This window comes from Amblyraja radiata, chromosome 5 (genome assembly GCF_010909765.2).
Source record: "Amblyraja radiata isolate CabotCenter1 chromosome 5, sAmbRad1.1.pri, whole genome shotgun sequence".
Lineage (NCBI taxonomy): Eukaryota > Metazoa > Chordata > Chondrichthyes > Rajiformes > Rajidae > Amblyraja > Amblyraja radiata.
Genome location: NC_045960.1, coordinates 65,362,847 through 65,381,219, shown reverse-complemented (window position 1 = coordinate 65,381,219; position 18,373 = coordinate 65,362,847). Strand labels below are relative to the sequence as shown.

Below are 18,373 nucleotides of genomic sequence, written 5' to 3'. Positions count from 1 at the left end.
GTGAATGATGCGATTGGTGGTCAGGCTGCTGGAGAAGGTAGTGAAGTCCAGTGACTGATGTAAGATATGTCAGGTGGAGCTGTGGAGGAGACAACAAAAGGATCTGAAACTCAGAAGAGGGGAGAGAAAAGAAACTGCAAGAAACATGGGATACAAGATTGAAATACCTATTTCTCTGAAATTGGTCAATTAATTTGTGAATCTGAAGGAGGGTGCCAACCCACAATGCTGTCTGTCCGTTCCTTCCACAGATTCGGCCTGACCTGCTGGGTTCCTCCTGCACTTTGTGTTTTGTTCAAGATTCAGCATCTGCAGTTTCTTGTGGTTAAAAATTATTAAATTCATTGAAATCTGAAATAATTAGAGCTTGTGTCACACCTTTCACAAGCTCCAAGTCCCAAAGGCCACCCACGGCTAATGTAGTACTGACTTGCAGAAAATATGCCAGCCCGACTGCTCTCAGCAGGTTCAGTATAATTTTGGTGGACGTGCTTCTGATGGTCTTCTTTAAGTAGGGGAGAGAGATAAAGAGGCTTAGAGTGCTAGTGATCCAGAAAAGTAAATATAGGGCTGGCCCAAGTGAGTGAAGTTGAAAGAACACTAACAAGGATCTTAGTTGGACCAACTAAAGGTTCTTGCAGCATTGTACATCTGCAGTAGATTACTATAACTGAACAAAGGTACAGAGAATTGTTGAACTGGGAGTAAGTTGAGCTGTACGTAAGAAGGTACTGCAAATGTTGGTTTACACTGAAGATGTAATCTGATGAATTGTCTCGACCCGAAACGCCACCTATTCCTTTTCTCCAGAGATGCTGCCTGACCCGCAGAGTTACACCAGCACTTTGTGACTATGTATGATGAGGTACCAAAGAAGAATTTGCATTGAGATTTAAACTTCAGACTCCTGTGAGCCATGAGTAAAATTGTGGATTAAATTCGGGAAATAAATCTAAATACACATTGTATTATTTTATCCTGTTTTTCACTTTCTGGATTTTTAACCTTGATCATTATTTCTAATTGGGGCAAATATAAGCATTTTGGACATATCAGATAACATTGAAAGTATGGCACAAGGCTGATATGTTGAGTCTGCAGAGGTAGGACTCATGGAGCCTGATGTGAATGCTGTCATTATTTCTGGGGGCCGAGATTATTCTCCTTTCTGTAAAGTTCTTCAGCAGTGCCTGCATAGCTTGGCCGCCTAATCTCTGATTTGAAGCTTCCTGAGGTCAGCTATCATGCAGTAAAATTACAGATTCCTGCATTCTGTCATTTCAAATAGCTTTGGCTCTTTCAAGCATTGAAACAATGGCTCACTGTGATTTTAAACAGAAGATCAGCTAAGCAGCTTGTTCCATCTACAGAATGTACCACACCTGCACACCTGGCTAGCGCTATACCTTGCATCTCAATCACCGAGGGAAACAAAAGTCTGCGGCCAAAAGAACAGAATGCTGGAAGATAGACAAAATGCTGGAGTAACTCAGTGGGTGAGGCAGCATCTATGGAGAGAAGGAATTGGCAATGTTTCGGGTCGAGACCCTTCTTCAGACTGTTGTCAGGGGAGGGGGCTGGACAAGGAATGTAGGCAGAGACAGCAAAAGCTCTGTGTTGGCATTTCAGGTTGAGACCCAAAAACCAGCATCTGTGGAAACAAAAGCTCTGTCGACATTTCAGGTCAGGACACTGTATCAGCACTGAGAAGAAACCACAAAAGTAAATATATAGCAGTGTGTTGGGATAGAGTCTGATTTGTGATGGGCGGAACTCGATAGGGCAGATGGAAACCAGTGGGGAAAGGAAGAGAAAAGGTGAATTTCTTATTTAAGTAAATTCAAGGATAGATTTTTTGCATTCGACATCTATTCCTCCTGGACATGGCAGATTAGATGACAGAGTTTAATAATCCTTTTGCATGTGACTCTTGTGTCCTTCCAAGGATTGAATTAGAAAACTCATGAACTGCAGTAAAGATTCAGCAGGAATACTTCAGAAACGAACACAATTTTGAACCATGATGGTGGAGGGTAGAGATTGAAATAATAATCATTATGCAAAATGCTTTTATCCGCAGCTTGAATGTTCCTCACATTGTGCATTGGATTTGTGCATTTTGTACTTTGATCAATGTATTACCGATGTATTTTGTTAAAGCATCTTTGAATGACAGGAGGGAGAAATCGGGCACTGAGCATGCATTGTCCTTTCGTTGACTGGACAGCGTGCATCAAAAAGCTTTTCACTGTATCTAGGTATACGTGACAATAAAAAATAAACTAGATTAAACAGAGAAAGATCGGAAAGTGGTGACTGAAACGCTGGGTTTTAGGGAGGGTGGTGAGCATGGTTAAATTTGTATCAAAGGGAAAAGGAGAGGATCATTGAGTTTAAGAGAGTATTGCATTAAAATGGAGCAGAGAGAAAGACCAGGTTCAGAAAAGCAGAGACATGGGGGCTGAAGGAGGTTTGTAGAGATGTGGTGGATTGAGGTAATGGATTCCATTGATTAATGGTATTCCCATGGTTTGTGGCATATTCCAAACTGTATTCAGTTTATATCAGCATTGTGATGGATGCCTGGACATCTGTCCTTACCTTTGTTTCCCTTTCTCTCCCTTTTCCTTTCGTTCTGAGTCTGTGATACTAAATAGTTTTGCTAAATGTCTACCTATTTAATTATTTAATCCAAATTGTTGTATCATGACTTAACTCAACTCTTTCCTTGTTCTGTTTTACAGGAGAATACGTAGAAGGATTAACTGAACACGATCTACTCCTAATCCACTCATGTCGGCAGTGGACCACAGTGACAGCTCACAGCTTGGAGGAAGGCCACTATGTTATTGGACCAAAAATCGACATCCCTTTACAATACCTAGGTAAATTGGGTGAACAACTTGAACATCGCTGCTTTCTACTTTTGTGTGTGAATATGTATACATCATGTTGTTGGAGCTTAGATTAATTTCCTACTCAGCAAATGTAATGTTTTTTTTTGTTTGTTGTGATTCAGGAAATAAAGAAAGTGTGGCACATCCCTTTCTGGCTCTATCACTTGCCACTCAATCTTCATTTGCTGAATTCATCACCAGGTGTCATGTAGTACAATGGCATTTGATTGGAACAGGTATAATGTTGAAGCCTTTTCTATCAAAGAATGAACAAATATTTTACGTAAAACAGTGATGTGCAGATGAATTGCATCATAAAAACAATCTTGGTTCACCTGAGTGGATAATATCGACCTTTGGAATGCTCTGCTCCAAGCTAAGGCTGGACAATGCAATATTTGATCTAAGCAAATTATGATATTTGCAAATTCCTGACAATATTTCACAAGCATACTCAGTTAGTTTCAGTTTAGTTTATTGTCGCCTGTGAGGAGGTACAGTGAAAAGCTTTTGTTGCGTGCTAACTTGTCAGCAGAAAGGCAATACATTACAATCGATCCATTTACAGCGTAGAAGTTCCATGATGAATAACATTTAGTGCAAGGTAAACCAGCAGAGTCCGATCAAGGATAGTCCAAGGGTCATCAAAGAGGTAAATTCGCAGTGGGCCTCGCTGCTCGAGTTCTCGCAGCGCCAGGAGTTGAAGCGGTTGGTCTTTTTCACACAGAGAGTGGTGAATCTCTGGAATTCTCTGCCACAGAAGGTAGTTGAGGCCAGTTCATTGGCTATATTTAAGAGGGAGTTAGATGTGGCCCTTGTGGCTAAACATAGAAACATAGAAATTAGGTGCAGGAGTAGGCCATTCGGCCCTTCGAGCCTGCACCGCCATTCAATATGATCATGGCTGATCATCCAACTCAGTATCCTGTACCTGCCTTCTCTCCATACCCCCTGATCCCTTTAGCCACAAGGGCCACATCTAACTCCCTCTTAAATATAGCCAATGAGCTGGCCTCAACTACCTTTTGTGGCAGAGAATTCCAGAGATTCACCACTCTCTGTGTGAAAAATGTTTTTCTCATCTCGGTCCTAAAAGATTTCCCCCTTATCCTTAAACTGTGAAAAGGGATCAGGGGGTATGGAGAGAAGGCAGGTACAGGATACTGAGTTGGATGATCAGCCATGATCATATTGAATGGCGGTGCAGGCTCGAAGGGCCGAATGGCCTACTCCTGCACCTATTTTCTATGTTTCTAGGCTTCTATGTCTGCAGGTGCCGGGCGTCGAAGTACGGAATTTAAAAAGATCATAGTTAAAGTAAGAAATGTTGCTGTAGGAATAGAGATTTAAGGGTGCAGAGCGATTGTAATATGAGTTTGTAGATCTGCTTCTGTGGCTGGCACACAAATAGTTGCCTGTGTTGGGCGTCATTTTGGAAGCAAGAAGCACTTGTTCTTATTCTTCAATAAATTAGTGACATTTTTTGGGTGGAAAGTGGCTCAGAGAAACTGCTATTACAGCTCTGAAGCCTATTGTGCACATATATAAGGTTTTAGAAAAAAGTGCAGTTAGAAGCACAAAATGGTGGAAAACCAATATTTCAGGAAGCAAATGTGGAGAGAGCAGAATGAACATTTCAATCATTGAGGTGTAATGAAACACCAACTCTGTTACTCTCTCTGCAGATGCTCCCACAACTGCTGAACATTATCTATTTTATTTCCGATTTTATGAGTCTGCAGGTTCTTTATTTTTCAGAACATTATACCAAAAAAAATTCTAATTATTAACAAGTACTGTAATAGCTTGAAAAAACATGGAAGTTGATATGTGCAATAAAGCATCTTCGTGTCCTGCTCCATACTGTATGGAGTTACATAATTGAGAAGCCTGCACGGGATGTTAGTGTGTTTTACACCAAACAGCTGTGGGAGTGTTGTGTTTATAGTGGATGTTTGGTTCTTGCAAAATAAGGTCACTGGTGCACAATCAAGAAGAAAGTAACAAGTGGAGAAATGTCAGAGATATTTGATTCTTTGCATTTTGCATTGACCATAAGAATCAATGTTATCCACAGCTGAAAAGCTTGCTTGCCAAAAATTGCATTGTAATTCCAGCATGTTGCTCTGAGTCCAATGGCAATTGGTCGAGATAGTGATAGTCCCTGAAAAAAATGTCATCCTAAAGAGTGAAATTTCCTTTCAATGGTGCTGAAGAGGAGACGGTTGAGAGCTTCAAGTTCCTAGCTGTAAGTATCATCAACGACTTGTCCCAGCCAAATGACTGATCAATGGCCAAGGAAGCACTCCCACACCTCTGCTGCCCCAGAAAGGTGAAGGAAATTTAGCATGTCTCCAGTGACACCTACCAATTTCTATAAATGTTTCTTTATGGATTCATCACAGTTTAGCATGGCAACCCCTCTGCCCAAGAACTCCAGAAACTGCAGAGAGTTGTGGATGTAGCCCCCCCCCTCCCCATTGTCTACATCTGTACTTCACATTGCCACGGAAAATCAGCCAACATTATCAAAGCCACGCACCCCTGTTGTTCTCCCTTCTCCCCTCTCCCGTAGGGCAGAAGATACAAAAGCCTAAAAGCACATACCAACGGATTCAGGAATAGTTTATTCCCCGCTGTTATCAAACTCTTGAATGGGCCTCCCATATACAAAAAGGAAAGCGATGGAGGAACTCAGCAGGCCAGGCTGTATCTGTGGGGGGCGGTGGAGGTGGACAAATTATGTTTCGGGTTGGGACTCTAAGACTGCTGTGGTCGGAAGGAGGATACTAGGAAGGAGAGATGTTGTGGGACAAACCATGGCAAGGGATAGGTGGATATAGGAGAGATGAGATTGATTGGCCAATGGGTGGAGAAAATGACAAAGATGAGAGTTGAAAAGGAGACAAAAGGATGTCAAATAAGGAGAGAAGAGGATGTGTTAAATGCAAATACAGAGAGAGTGATATGGGTATGGAGCGAACATGGGAGGGGGATAGTCTGTGGCGCAGCGGTTGGTTGCTGCCCGAAAGCGCCAGAGACCCAGCTTTGATCCTGACTATGAGTGTTGTCTGTACAGTTTGTACGTTCTCCCTGTGACCGCGTGGGTTTCCCCCAGGTACTCTGGTTTCCTCCCACACTCCAAAGATGTACAGGTTTGTAGGTTAATTGGCTTTGGTCAAAAATATAAATTGTCCCTAATGTGTAGGATAGTGCCAGTGTGCAAGAGGTGATCGCTGGTTGGTGCGGACTCGGTGGGTGGAAGAGCCTTTTCCCATATTCTATCTCTTAGCTAAACAAAACAGTCCATCCAAATCCCTCCCGTTGGCTTTACATGCCACACCAGCTTTGTTCTTTATATGACACCCTTCTGTCTCCATTTCATCTTTAGTCGTTGTCACCTACTCCACCCATCTGCCAATCACATCCCCTCACCTTTATCTAACGATCACAAATGCCAGGCTTTACCCCACCCCCGTCGGCTTTTCTCCATCAATCTGAAGAAGGGTCTCGACCAGAAACGTCGTCTAACCATGCGTCCCAAAGATGCTGCTGAAGCCCACTAAGTTCATCCAGCATTTTGCTTTTTGCTCAAGGTTTCAGCATCTGTAGTTTCATGGACCTCTCAGATGTTTGGCAGCAATTCCCAATCTTCCATTCTAACTCCTGCCGTTCTTGGACTTTTTGTGGCTGCATTTTGTATGTAGCAGTGACACTATAAAATTCTTAAGGGTTTGGACAGCATATAAAATTCTTAAGGGATTGGACGGGTGAGATGCAGGAAAAATGTCCCCGATGTTGGGGGAGTCCAGAACCAGGGGTCACAGTTTAAGAATAAGGGGTAGGCCATTTAGGACTGAGATGAGGAAAAAATCTTTTCACACAGAGAGTTGTGAATCTGGGGAATTCTCTGCCACAGAAGGCAGTGGATGCCAATTCACTGGATGTTTAAGAGAGAGTCAGATATAGATCTTGGGGCTAACTGAAGCAAGGGATATGGGGGGAAAAGCAGGAACGAGGTACTGATTTTGAATGACCAGCCATGATCAGATTGGCTCGAAAGGCCTGCTCCTGCACCTATTTTCTATGTTTCTATATATTCTGCACTTTGTTTATTTTCTCATGCACTACATGATATAGTAGTGTATGTATGATTTGCCTGGAGAGCACGCAAAACAAACATTTTCCCAGTATCTCAGAACACTTGACAATAAACTTGTTCCAATACTAATGCCAATAGCAAAAATGTAATTTCTGTCAAACCACTGTGATGTGGCTCAGTTATTCTGTGTAGCATCTATAGCAACCACTGGCTATGAAAAGGAGCCACAAGCATGCAGAACAAATTATCTATTTAAACAGATTGATACTGCTGCCTTGACTAAGAACTTTACAAAGTAATTTTCTCTTTTCAATGTTTTGTAAGGAAATTGGGCATTCCTTTCCTACTGTGAATTTCCATGACTTTTTTTCCCCCAGATTTAGGCTTTGACAAATAAATGTTCAATTTCACTTTCCCAAGTAATGGTGAGTGTACTATGAGTAGTAATCCTTTGTTTTGAGATTAACATTTCGAAAAGACAGAATCATTGCAGTCTAACAGAAATTATCTCTTAGAAATTTCTGAAGAAAATATGAAAAAGACGTTCTATATTTTATCTATCCAAGATCCTGTGGCTTTCTGAGCAAGTAGATGTGAATGCTACAGAGGCAGTACATGTTCAGTGTTGAGCTCCTTACTACAACAACAGAACATAGAATTGTGCAGCCCAGAAATAGGATCTTCAACACAGATAATCACGCTAATCTAAACTAATCCCCTCTGCTGCACATGGTCCATATCCCTCTATTCCCTGCCTTTTCATGTCTGTCTAAATGCCTCCTAAACATTGCTATTGTAACTGATTCTACCACCCTCCCTGGCAGCACTTTCCAGGCATTTAAGACTCTGCCTAAAAATTAAACTTACCTTGCAAATCTCCTTTAAGCTACCCTTCCCCTTTCACCTTTAACCAATGCCATGTAACATTTGACATTTCACCCTGGGAAAACGGCATTGATTTCCTAATTTTACCCCAATCTTACATACTTCCATCTGGTCAGCCCTCATTCACTTTTGATCTAGAAAAAACAATCCCAGTTTGTCCAACGTCTCCTTGTAACTAATACCCTCTAATCCAGGAAACTTCCTTGTGATCTTCTTTTGCACCCTATTGCTATGACAACAATGAAATAATTCTAATGTAGAGTTAATTTCATATTGGCTATATCCCTTCTATTATTTTTTTTATCAATAACTGGAGAATTTGTTCTGTTAAATACTGATAACCAGGCCAATTTAGTTTTGGATCATTTAATTTCTTATTCACAGAGGTTCCCATTATCAATGGGCACTTTTACATCCTGACTCAGATGGGGCTCAGCGAGTAAATGACAGTCAACACAAAGTCTTGGAAGCAAATGTGAACGTAGAAGAGATGGGCGGCAAAGAAAAACGCAATCATAAAAAAGAGCAGCAAGATAAAAGGAAACCCTAACAATGTCATAAGAGAACAAAGAGAGGGATTATTTTTAGAAAAGGGATTGGTGTACACCCAAAACAAAGAAAGGGCCTGGAAAAAAATTATTGAGAAGAAAAGTAAGGAATTCCAAAGATATATTTAAGCACATTAAATGTCAGTTTATAACTAAACATCTAAAAGACCAAGGCTTGTGTGGAGGTGAGAGATGTGGTAAGATTCCTAATGAATAATAGACAATAGGAGCAGGAGTAGGCCATTCGGCCCTTCGAGCCAGCACCGCCATTCAATGTGATTATGGCTGATCATCCCCAATCAGTACCCCGTTCTTGCCTTCTCCCCATATCCCCTGACTCCGCTATCTTTAAGAGCCCTATCTCGCTCTCTCTTGAAAGTATCCAGAGAACCGGCCTCCACCGCTCTCTGAGGCAGAAAATTCCACAGACTCACAACTCTCGGTGTGAAAAAGTGTTTCCTCATCTCTGTTCTAAATGGCTTACCCCTTATTCTTAAACTGTGGCCCCTGGTGCTGGACTCCCCCAACATCGGGAACATGTTTCCTGCCTCTAGCTGGTCCAAACCCTTAATAATCTTACATGTTTCAATAAGATATCCTCCCATCCTTCTAAACTCCAGAGTATACAAGCCCAGCCGCTCCATTCTCTCAGCATATGACAGTCCTGCCAGCCTGGGAATTAGGGGACCAAAACTGCACACAATACTCCAGGTGTGGTCTCACTAGGACCCTGTACAACTGCAGAAGGACCTCTTTGCTCCTATACTCCTCCTCTTGTTATGAAGGCCAACATGCCATTTGCTTTCTTCACTGCCTGTTGTCCCTGCATGCTTACTTTCATTTGCATAATCTGCAGATGTCCTCATAAAAAGTGTGATGGTGCTGATATTGTAATGGTGTGCAATATTAGATGGGATAAACATTGCACAATAAGAAGTTTGAGTGGGTATGATAGATTGCGAGCACCAGTTGAAATACACTGTCTATTTTTAATAGCCTTGTGTAAGAAGGGAGAAAATTGCAGAGGCAGTGAGCTTTGATTTTCAATGCATACTGGTCACCAGATGATTGGAGGACAGCTAAAATGATACCATTATTTTTAAAAAGTAGAAGTGCTATACCGCATCAAGATAAACCAGTTAGACTACGTGTAGGGATGAGCAATTTAGTGAAGTCAGTTCTTAGGGGCAAGGTAAATATTCTTGTGAAAAGGCACAAATTGTTCAAGAACACTGAGCAGGGATCTTTAAGGGATGTTCGTGTCTGACATAGAAACATAGAAACATAGAAACATAGAAATTAGGTGCAGGAGTAGGCCATTCGGCCCTTCGAGCCTGCACCTCCATTCAATATGATCATGGCTGATCATCCAACTCAGTATCCCGTACCTGCCTTCTCTCCATACCCTCTGATCCCCTTAGCCACAAGGGCCACATCTAACTCCCTCTTAAATATAGCCAATGAACTGGCCTCGACTACCCTCTGTGGCAGGGAGTTCCAGAGATTCACCACTCTCTGTGTGAAAAAAGTTCTTCTCATCTCGGTTTTAAAGGATTTCCCCCTTATCCTTAAGCTGTGACCCCTTGTCCTGGACTTCCCCAACATCGGGAGCAATCTTCCTGCATCTAGCCTGTCCAACCCCTAAAGAATTTTGTAAGTTTCTATAAGATCCCCTCTCAATCTCCTAAATTCTAGAGAGTATAACCAAGTCTATCCAGTCTTTCTTCATAAGACAGTCCTGACATCCCAGGAATCAGTCTGGTGAACCTTCTCTGCACTCCCTCTATGGCAATAATGTCCTTCCTCAGATTTGGAGACCAAAACTGTACGCAATACTCCAGGTGTGGTCTCACCAAGACCCTGTACAACTGCAGTAGAACCTCCCTGCTCCTATACTCAAATCCTTTTGTGCTGCTATCCCATCTTTAATAACTGACTCTAGCAGTTTCCCCACTACCGATGTTAGACTAACTGGTCTGTAATTCCCCGTTTTCTCTCTCCCTCCCTTCTTAAAAAGTGGGGTTGCGTTTGCTACCCGCCAATCCTCAGGAACTACTCCAGAATCTAAAGAGTTTTGAAAGATTATTACTAATGCATCCACTATTTCTGGAGCTACTTCCTTAAGTACTCTGGGATGCAGCCTATCTAGCCCTGGGGATTTATCGGCCTTTAATCCATTTAATTTATCCAACACCACTTCCCGGCTAACCTGGATTTCACTCAATTCCTCCAACTCCTTTGACCCGCGGTCCCCTGCTATTTCCGGCAGATTATTTATGTCTTCCTTAGTGAAGACGGAACCAAAGTAGTTATTCAATTGGTCCGCCATATCCTTGTTCCCCATGATCAACTCGCCTGTTTCTGACTGCAAGGGACCTACATTTGTTTTAACTAATCTCTTTCTTTTCACATATCTATAAAAACTTTTGCAGTCAGTTTTTATGTTCCCTGCCAGTTTTCTTTCATAATCTATTTTCCTTTCCTAATTAAGCCCTTTGTCCTCCTCTGCTGGTCTCTGAATTTCTCCCAGTCCTCCGGTATGCTGCTTTTTCTGGCTAATTTGTACGCATCATCCTTCGCTTTGATACTATCCCTAATTTCCCTTGTTATCCACGGATGCACTACCTTCCCTGATTTATTCTTTTGCCAAACTGGGATGAACAATTTTTGTAGTTCATCCATGCAGTCTTTAAATGTCTTCCATTGCATATCCACCGTCAACCCTTTTAGAATTAATTGCCAGTCAATCTTGGCCAATTCACGTCTCATACCCTCAAAGTTACCTTTCTTTAAGTTCAGAACCATTGTTTCTGAATTAACAATGTCACTCTCCATCCTAATGAAGAACTCAACCATATTATGGTCACTCTTGCCCAAGGGGGCACGTACAACAAGACTGCTAACTAACCCTTCCTCATTACTCAATACCCAGTCTAAAATAGCCTGCTCTCTCGTTGGTTCCTCTACATGTTGATTTAGATAACTATCCCGCATACATTCCAAAAAATCCTCTTCCTCAGCACCCCTGCCAATTTGATTCACCCAATCTATATGTAGATTGAAGTCACCCATTATAACGGTTTTGCCTTTGTCGCACGCATTTCTAATTTCCTGTTTGATACCATCTCCAACTTCACTACTACTGTTAGGTGGCCTGTACACAACACCCACCAGCGTTTTCTGCCCCTTAGTGTTTCGCAGCTCTACCCATACCGATTCCACATCCTGCAAACTAATGTCCTTCCTTTCCATTGCGTTAATCTCCTCTCTAATCAGCAACGCTACCCCACCTCCTTTTCCTTTCTCTCTATCCCTCCTGAATATTGAATATCCCTGGATGTTCAGCTCCCAGCCTTGGTCACCCTGGAGCCATGTCTCCGTGATCCCAACTATATCATAGTCATTAATAGCTATCTGCACATTCAACTCATCCACCTTATTACGAATGCTCCTTGCATTGAGACACAAAGCCTTCAGGCTTGTTTTTACAACACTCTTACCCCTTATACAATTTTGCTGAAAAGTGGCCCTTTTTGATTTTTGCCCTGGATTTTCCAGGCCTGCCACTTTTACTTTTCACCTTGCTACCTATTGCTTCTACCCTCATTTTACACCCCTCTGTCTCTACGCTCACACATTTAAGAAACCCTTTCCCTTTAACTCCATCCTCCACTATCCCATTTGACACCCCACCCCCCTTATTCAGTTTAAAACCACCCGTGTAGCAGTGGCAAACCTGCCTGCCAGAATGCTGGTCCCACACCTGTTAAGATGCAATCCGTCCCTTTTGTACAGTTCCCCCTTACCCCAAAACAGATCCCAGTGATCTAAGAATCTAAATCCCTGCCCCGCGCACCAGTTCCTCAGCCACACGTTCAGGTCCCGTATCTCCCTGTTCCTGCTCTCGCCAGCACGAGGAACTGGAAGCAAACCGGAGATAACAACCCTGGAGGTCCTGCTTTTCAGCATTTTTCCGAGCTCTCTAAAGTCACGCTGCAGAATATTCATCCCCTTCTTTCCGACATCGTTTGTGCCGACATGCACTACCACTTACGGATGTTCACCTTCGCCCTTGAGGGTTTTCTGCACTCTGTCCGTGACATCCTGGATCCTGGCACCAGGAAGGCAGCACACCATCCTCGCATCCCGTCTGTTGCCGCAGAAACCCCTGTCCGTACCTCTCACAATGGAGTCTCCCACTACAATGGCGTTGCCTGCCTTAGGCCTTTTTGGTTTTGGCTCAACAGCCCTATTCGCATCACAAGCCAGTCCGCCGCCCAGTGTAAACACCTCTTCTGTCCCGACAGCTTCTAAGTGGGTGAACCTGTTCACAAGAGGTACAACACCCGGGGAAGTTGGCATTCCATGCTTACCTCCCGTTCTCACTGTCTCCCACCTTCTCTCTTCCAGTACCTTAGGTGTAACAATCGTACTGTAGGACTTGTCGAGGAACGACTCCGTTTCTCGGACGAACCGGAGGTCATCCACTTGCTTCTCCAGTTCCCCAACACGGCCCTTCAGGAGCTCTACCTGGATGCACTTCTCGCATTTGTAGCAGCCAGAGGCACCGGCGGTGTCCTTGACCTCCCACATACTGCAAGCATCGCACTGAATCAGCTTGCCTGACATCTCCTTCTTTCGTCTCTACCTCTCAAGCGTATTGCGTGGTCTCCTCTCCTCAGCAGCCTCCTCTCCGAAGCCTCTCGAGCCAAAGACTCACACTTTTTTCACAGGGCACTTCGCTCACTCACTGCCGCTCGCTAAGAGCAGTCTTGCTTAAATTGACTGATAAATTGCCTGATTTACCAATTTACAAACCAAATTCCTCAGTTTTCAACTGTTTTCCCAGCACTGACTCACTTCTCTCCTCCCACTTGGGCTAGAGCCAATCAGTCGTATCTCTTGCTAAGCTCCTGCTGCTGTTGTTGCTCCCAAAGCTACAGCAGTTCTGAGTAGCTGACTAGCTTGATTAAAATTATTTGAGAGTGGCAAACTGCATTCAACATTGGCTGAATGGCAGGAAGCAAGGTGTAATGGTTGATGGATCTTTAATGACTGAAAAGCTGTCGTCAGTGGGGTTCTATACAGCTCAGTTCTCCGCAACTAAGTTTTTATTAAAGATTGAAACTGAAGTGTTGAAGGTTTCAAGATCAGTTTATTGTCACAAGTACCAGTTAAGGCACATTGAAATTGGAGTTACCATACAGCCATACTAAGTGAAACGTAACAAGACAAACAGCCACATAAAAATTAACATAAACATCCACCACAGTGGATTCCACATTCCTCACTGTGATGGAAGGCAATGAAGTTCAACCGCCTTCCTCTTTGTTGGCGGCTTGTTACATGAGTTGGCAGGTGCTACATAAAGGGCAGTGTAGTTGACTATTCGGATGAAAATGTCAGACGTAGGTTGTCTGCCCAGCTGGGAAGAAAATGGCAGATGGAATTTGAACCAAGGAATTAGAGAGCATGTTCCCGGGGATGTGCAACAAGACAAAGAACCAGACAATAAGTTGTAAGTCTTCAGTCTGAAGAAAGGTCCTGACCTGAAACATCGTCTATTCATTTCTTCCACCGATGCTGCCTAACCTGCAGAGTTACTCCAACACTTTTTGTTTACTTAAGAAGTAGTAAGATATTGAGGCATGTGAAGTAACAAGTTGTCCAGGAAAAGTACCTTTAGATAGCAGAGCAGATGCATAAGGTGGTTTAAAAGGCATATGGTACACTCTTAGCCAAATAAAAAAAATACAAGCACTGTATCCTTGCCCTAATTGTTAACAGCACTAATTAGACCACAGTTTGAGCGCTGTGTACAGTTTTGATAATTGTTTCACGAGACTGCACTGGAGAGGAGATTGATGAGGATGCTACTAGGCCTGGAAAATAGTGGTTCCAAGGAAAGATTACAAAGACTGTTGTTGTTTCCATGGGAACAGCAGAGACTGAGGAGAGACTGATTTGAACTGTTTAAAATTATGAGGGACTTAAATTGAGAAAGTTGGAAGGTTCATTCTATCTTTGTGAAGAGTCAAAATTAGGTAGTGGGGATTAAACATAGCAGTAAAAAGGTTCAATGGGAGAGGAGTAATTTTTTTCATCTGAGGTGTAGTCAGGGTCTGGAACTCATTGCCTGAGGCAGTTATGATCGTATTTAAACAGCACCTGGACATGTGCCTCAAGAGCTATGACAATGGACCTCTGCTGAGGGAATTGGGCAGAGGAGATCCTTTCAACTTTCACAGAGATGATGGTTTGAATGGTTTCCTTCTGTGTCATGAAATTTCCATGATTGTAATGATATTTTTTGCTTAAATCTTTCTATACATTTCAGTGCCATGAAAGCAAACATGAAAAATCCACAAGGAAAATGTGTTACTTGAAGTGAATTCAAATGAAGCTTGATTAGTTTTATCAGGATAAATGTTAGTGGTATAAACTTGATTTGACTAAATCAATCATAGAACATAGAACAATACAGCACAGGAACAGGCCCTTCAGCCCACAATGTCTGATGCCAGGATAAACAATATCGTTCGCTCGTACTTATGCATTTCCATTTTCTGCATATCCATGTGTCTATCTCAAAGCTTCTTAGATGCCACTATTGTATCTAAATAAAGTATCATGGAAGTATTTCCCTCACTACTACCAGGGCTGCCAACTCTCACGCTTTGAGCGTGAGACTCACGCCCTGAAGCAAACTCTCACGCTCATCAGAAATTTCTCACGCTCAGTGGTGAGAAATTTTGTGATCAACAAAAATGTCAAAACTCGGATAAACTGCATGGTCCGCGGGTGTTGGAGAGCCGGGGCTGCGGGAGGGATGGGAGCAGAACCAGCGGCCGGAACAGATGCGGGGAGCCGGGACGGACGAGTGTTTGCCGGGGCCGGCGAGTGTGTAGAGAGGGAGAGAGAGGGGGAGATAGAGAGGGAGGGAGAAATAGGTTGGGGGGAAGCGAGGGGGAGAGAGGGGAGAGAGAAGAGGGGGAGAGAGAGAAGAAAGAGAGGGGGAGAGAGAGAGGGGGAGAGAGAGTTAGGGGAAAGAGAGGGGAGTGAGAGTTAGGGGGGAGAGGGGGGAGAGAGAGAGGAGAGGGGACAAGAGAGAGGGGCAAGAGTAAGTGGGGGGAAGAGAGGGGGGAAAGAGGGGGGGATAGAGAAGAGAGGGAAGGGGAGAGAGTGAGAGGGGGAGAAGGGAGAGAGAGGGGGTGAGAGGAGAGACAGAGAAGGAGAGAGGAGAGAGAGAGAAGGGAACGAGAGGGGGAGGGGAGAGATAGAGGGAGAGAGAGAGAGCGAGAGGGGGGTTGAGAGGAGAGAGAGCGGAAGAGAGGGGGGAGAGAGAGAGAGTCTTTGTGTCGAATTTGCCCAGGTGACCGGCATGGATCAGGCTACGGCTCGGTGCATCCTGGAGGACAACCAGTGGCTGCTGGAAGTACCAAGCACTGGGTAGAAACGGTGGAAGGTAGTGGACTTCAAATGGGGGTGGGTTGGAGAAAGCATTCTGCTTGCCTGCTAGATTTTCACTTACTGTATCTGCAGGAAAAATGTTCCCGATGTTGGGGGCGTTCAGAACCATGGGTCACAGTTTAAAAATAAAGGGGGGGGGGGGGCAGTTAGGGCTGAGATAAGGACAAACTTTCTTCACGCAGAGAGTTGTGAATCTGTGGAATTCTCTGCCACAGAGGCAGTGCAGGCCCATTCACTGGATGTTTTCAAGAGAGAGTTACATTTAGTTCTTGGGGCTAACGACATCAAGGGATATGGGGAAAAAACAGGAAAGAGGTACTGATTTTAGATGAATAGCCATGATCATATTGAATGGCAGTGCTGGCTCGAAGGGCCGAATGGCCTATTCCTGCACCTATTTTCTATGTTTCTATGCTTGAGTATATGGCAATAAAATTCGATCACTTGATTTTGAAGCATTCATGCATGGTGGAGGTATAATGTAGTCATAGAGTGATACAGTGTGAAAACAGGCCCTTCGGTGCAACTTGCCCACACCCGCCAACATGTCCCAGCTACGCTACCTGCTTTTGGTCCATACCTCCAAACCTGTCCTATCCATGTATCAGTCTAACTTTTTCTTAAATGTTGGGATGGTCCCTGCCTTAACTACCTCCTCTGGCAGCTTGTTCCATACACCCATCACCCTTTGTGTGGATAAAGTTACCCCTTAAAAAGTCACCTCTTAAAAATACATACAAAAAACATTGAAATCATACTTCTACAATGCACTAAAACATGATTTTAATACATCAAATTTCAAAAAGTTCCTACCCTTCTTCCACACCCTCTCCCCATTCGGTTGCTCCACTCCCTCACCGGGTACCCCCAAGGCCAGTGATCAGTGATCGCACAGCCTCTCCCCTTTCAAAAACGTTCCAATCCAATTTAAAGCATATATATTGCATTCAAGTGTAAGTTATAAGACTCGCTACAGTATGCACCATATTGCACAATTTCAAGCTGAAAAATGCAAATGTTCCGTACCAATGGGAGGGGGCACCCTCCTCCCAACCCCCCCCCCCCCCCCGGTCGCGATGCTCCCTCGGGCTTGGTCTCTCGCACATTTCTCACTCCCAACTCTCACCCAATGTTGGCAGCCCTGCTACTACTGCGTGTGAAGTATCATAGCTCAGAAAAATGCTTCTTTGTGGTATTCATCCCCAGACAAAGCAGTTTTTAAAGCTTTGCTTAAAGTTTAGTGCAGGACCAGTCTTGCATTTTGTTGCCATTCTGTCTGTTCTGTCATTGTTCCTGAATGGATTTGAAAATGGATCAATTGGATAAGTTCAGTTTAGCCTGCCAATGCCCCATTCATGAAAATGCCCTCTAGCTGCTGTTTTAGAAGCCTCATGAAAGCTTGGATTCTATAAACCATTTACCCAATGTTTAACCAGAGGTGCCAGTAATAACAACAGGAGCATTGCCACTGGCTTGACAGGCTCAGCCTCTGTTTCCACAGTTATTTCTTCTGCACACCCTGACGTGTTCTGGGTCCCAGTTCAATAATGTATTAACATAGAAATTCTCATCCTATTAATGTATCCTACAATGATCTTGACTCTCCTTAGCGCTGCAATCTCCCCACAGCCTCAAAACCACTTAAAAACAGAAAACTGTGCTTCTTTCAATCTGCCCTCTTGGTGGCTGCTGCATTATATGCTCCACCACCTGTGCTGTAGCTTCTGGATATCTTTTCCAGAACATCTCTGCATCTGCAGACCAAGTGGCTGGGAGTAAGCCACTTAAACACTCAGGATAGGTATCAATGCATGTGGCAGATTTAGAGGTGCCAAAGGGAAACATGCTGCCGAGAAACAACTTGCTGCCCGAGTGCCAGACTGAAGAAATAAGAGCACATTTTTAAACCTTAAGGATAGTGTGCCTTTTCCCTGAAAGCAAAGCAATCTTGCTGGAATGATTTGCTGTTTGCCTTCTCTAATCCTTGCGTATCTTTGTCCCACAGTGGAATCTTCAGGTAATTTTACCAACCGTGGGCGGTACTCTTCATATTCTGCGATCGTCATGGAAACTCCCTTGAAAATCACCCTAATGTCTCCAAGTCGGGTAGCAGGGGAACATTCTCCATCTTGCACACCACACAGTCTTGCATTAGATTTAATAGAGAGTGAAGTAATTTGGACTGTGAAACTGGCCTCAGAGTTGAAATAGAAATTAAAAATGTTAGAAGTAGTGAACAAGTCAGGCAGCATCAAGAAAGAGAAACAGTTATTGATGCAGTTTGTCTTTAGAACTGGAGTTGAATTGCCTTGTTGCCAGGGTGAGATAGGTTGAAGTTGGGAAGTTGTTGTGTAAGCCTGCTAGTGCTGATCAATAGGTAAAGCTGGTCGCTACCCACCACCACTTTTGGTGCCTTAAAACCATGATACTTTTACTGAAGCAAATTAGAAATAAAATAACTTGTGCTGGTA

General features: G+C 43.5%; 1 protein-coding gene across 3 annotated transcripts in view; it reads left to right on the top strand.

Moving 5' to 3' along the window:
• Positions 1 to 18,373, top strand: part of garem2 (GRB2 associated regulator of MAPK1 subtype 2) — a 175,180-nt gene that overhangs the window by 69,615 nt on the left and 87,192 nt on the right. For 2 of the 3 annotated variants that reach the window (XM_033021414.1, XM_033021416.1), the window contains exon 2: positions 2,745 to 2,885. In XM_033021414.1, the coding sequence (XP_032877305.1) occupies positions 2,745 to 2,885 (141 nt within the window). Of the gene's footprint in view, positions 1 to 2,744; positions 2,886 to 18,373 lie in introns of those variants that run through there. The other variant, XM_033021417.1, reaches the window with a different exon arrangement.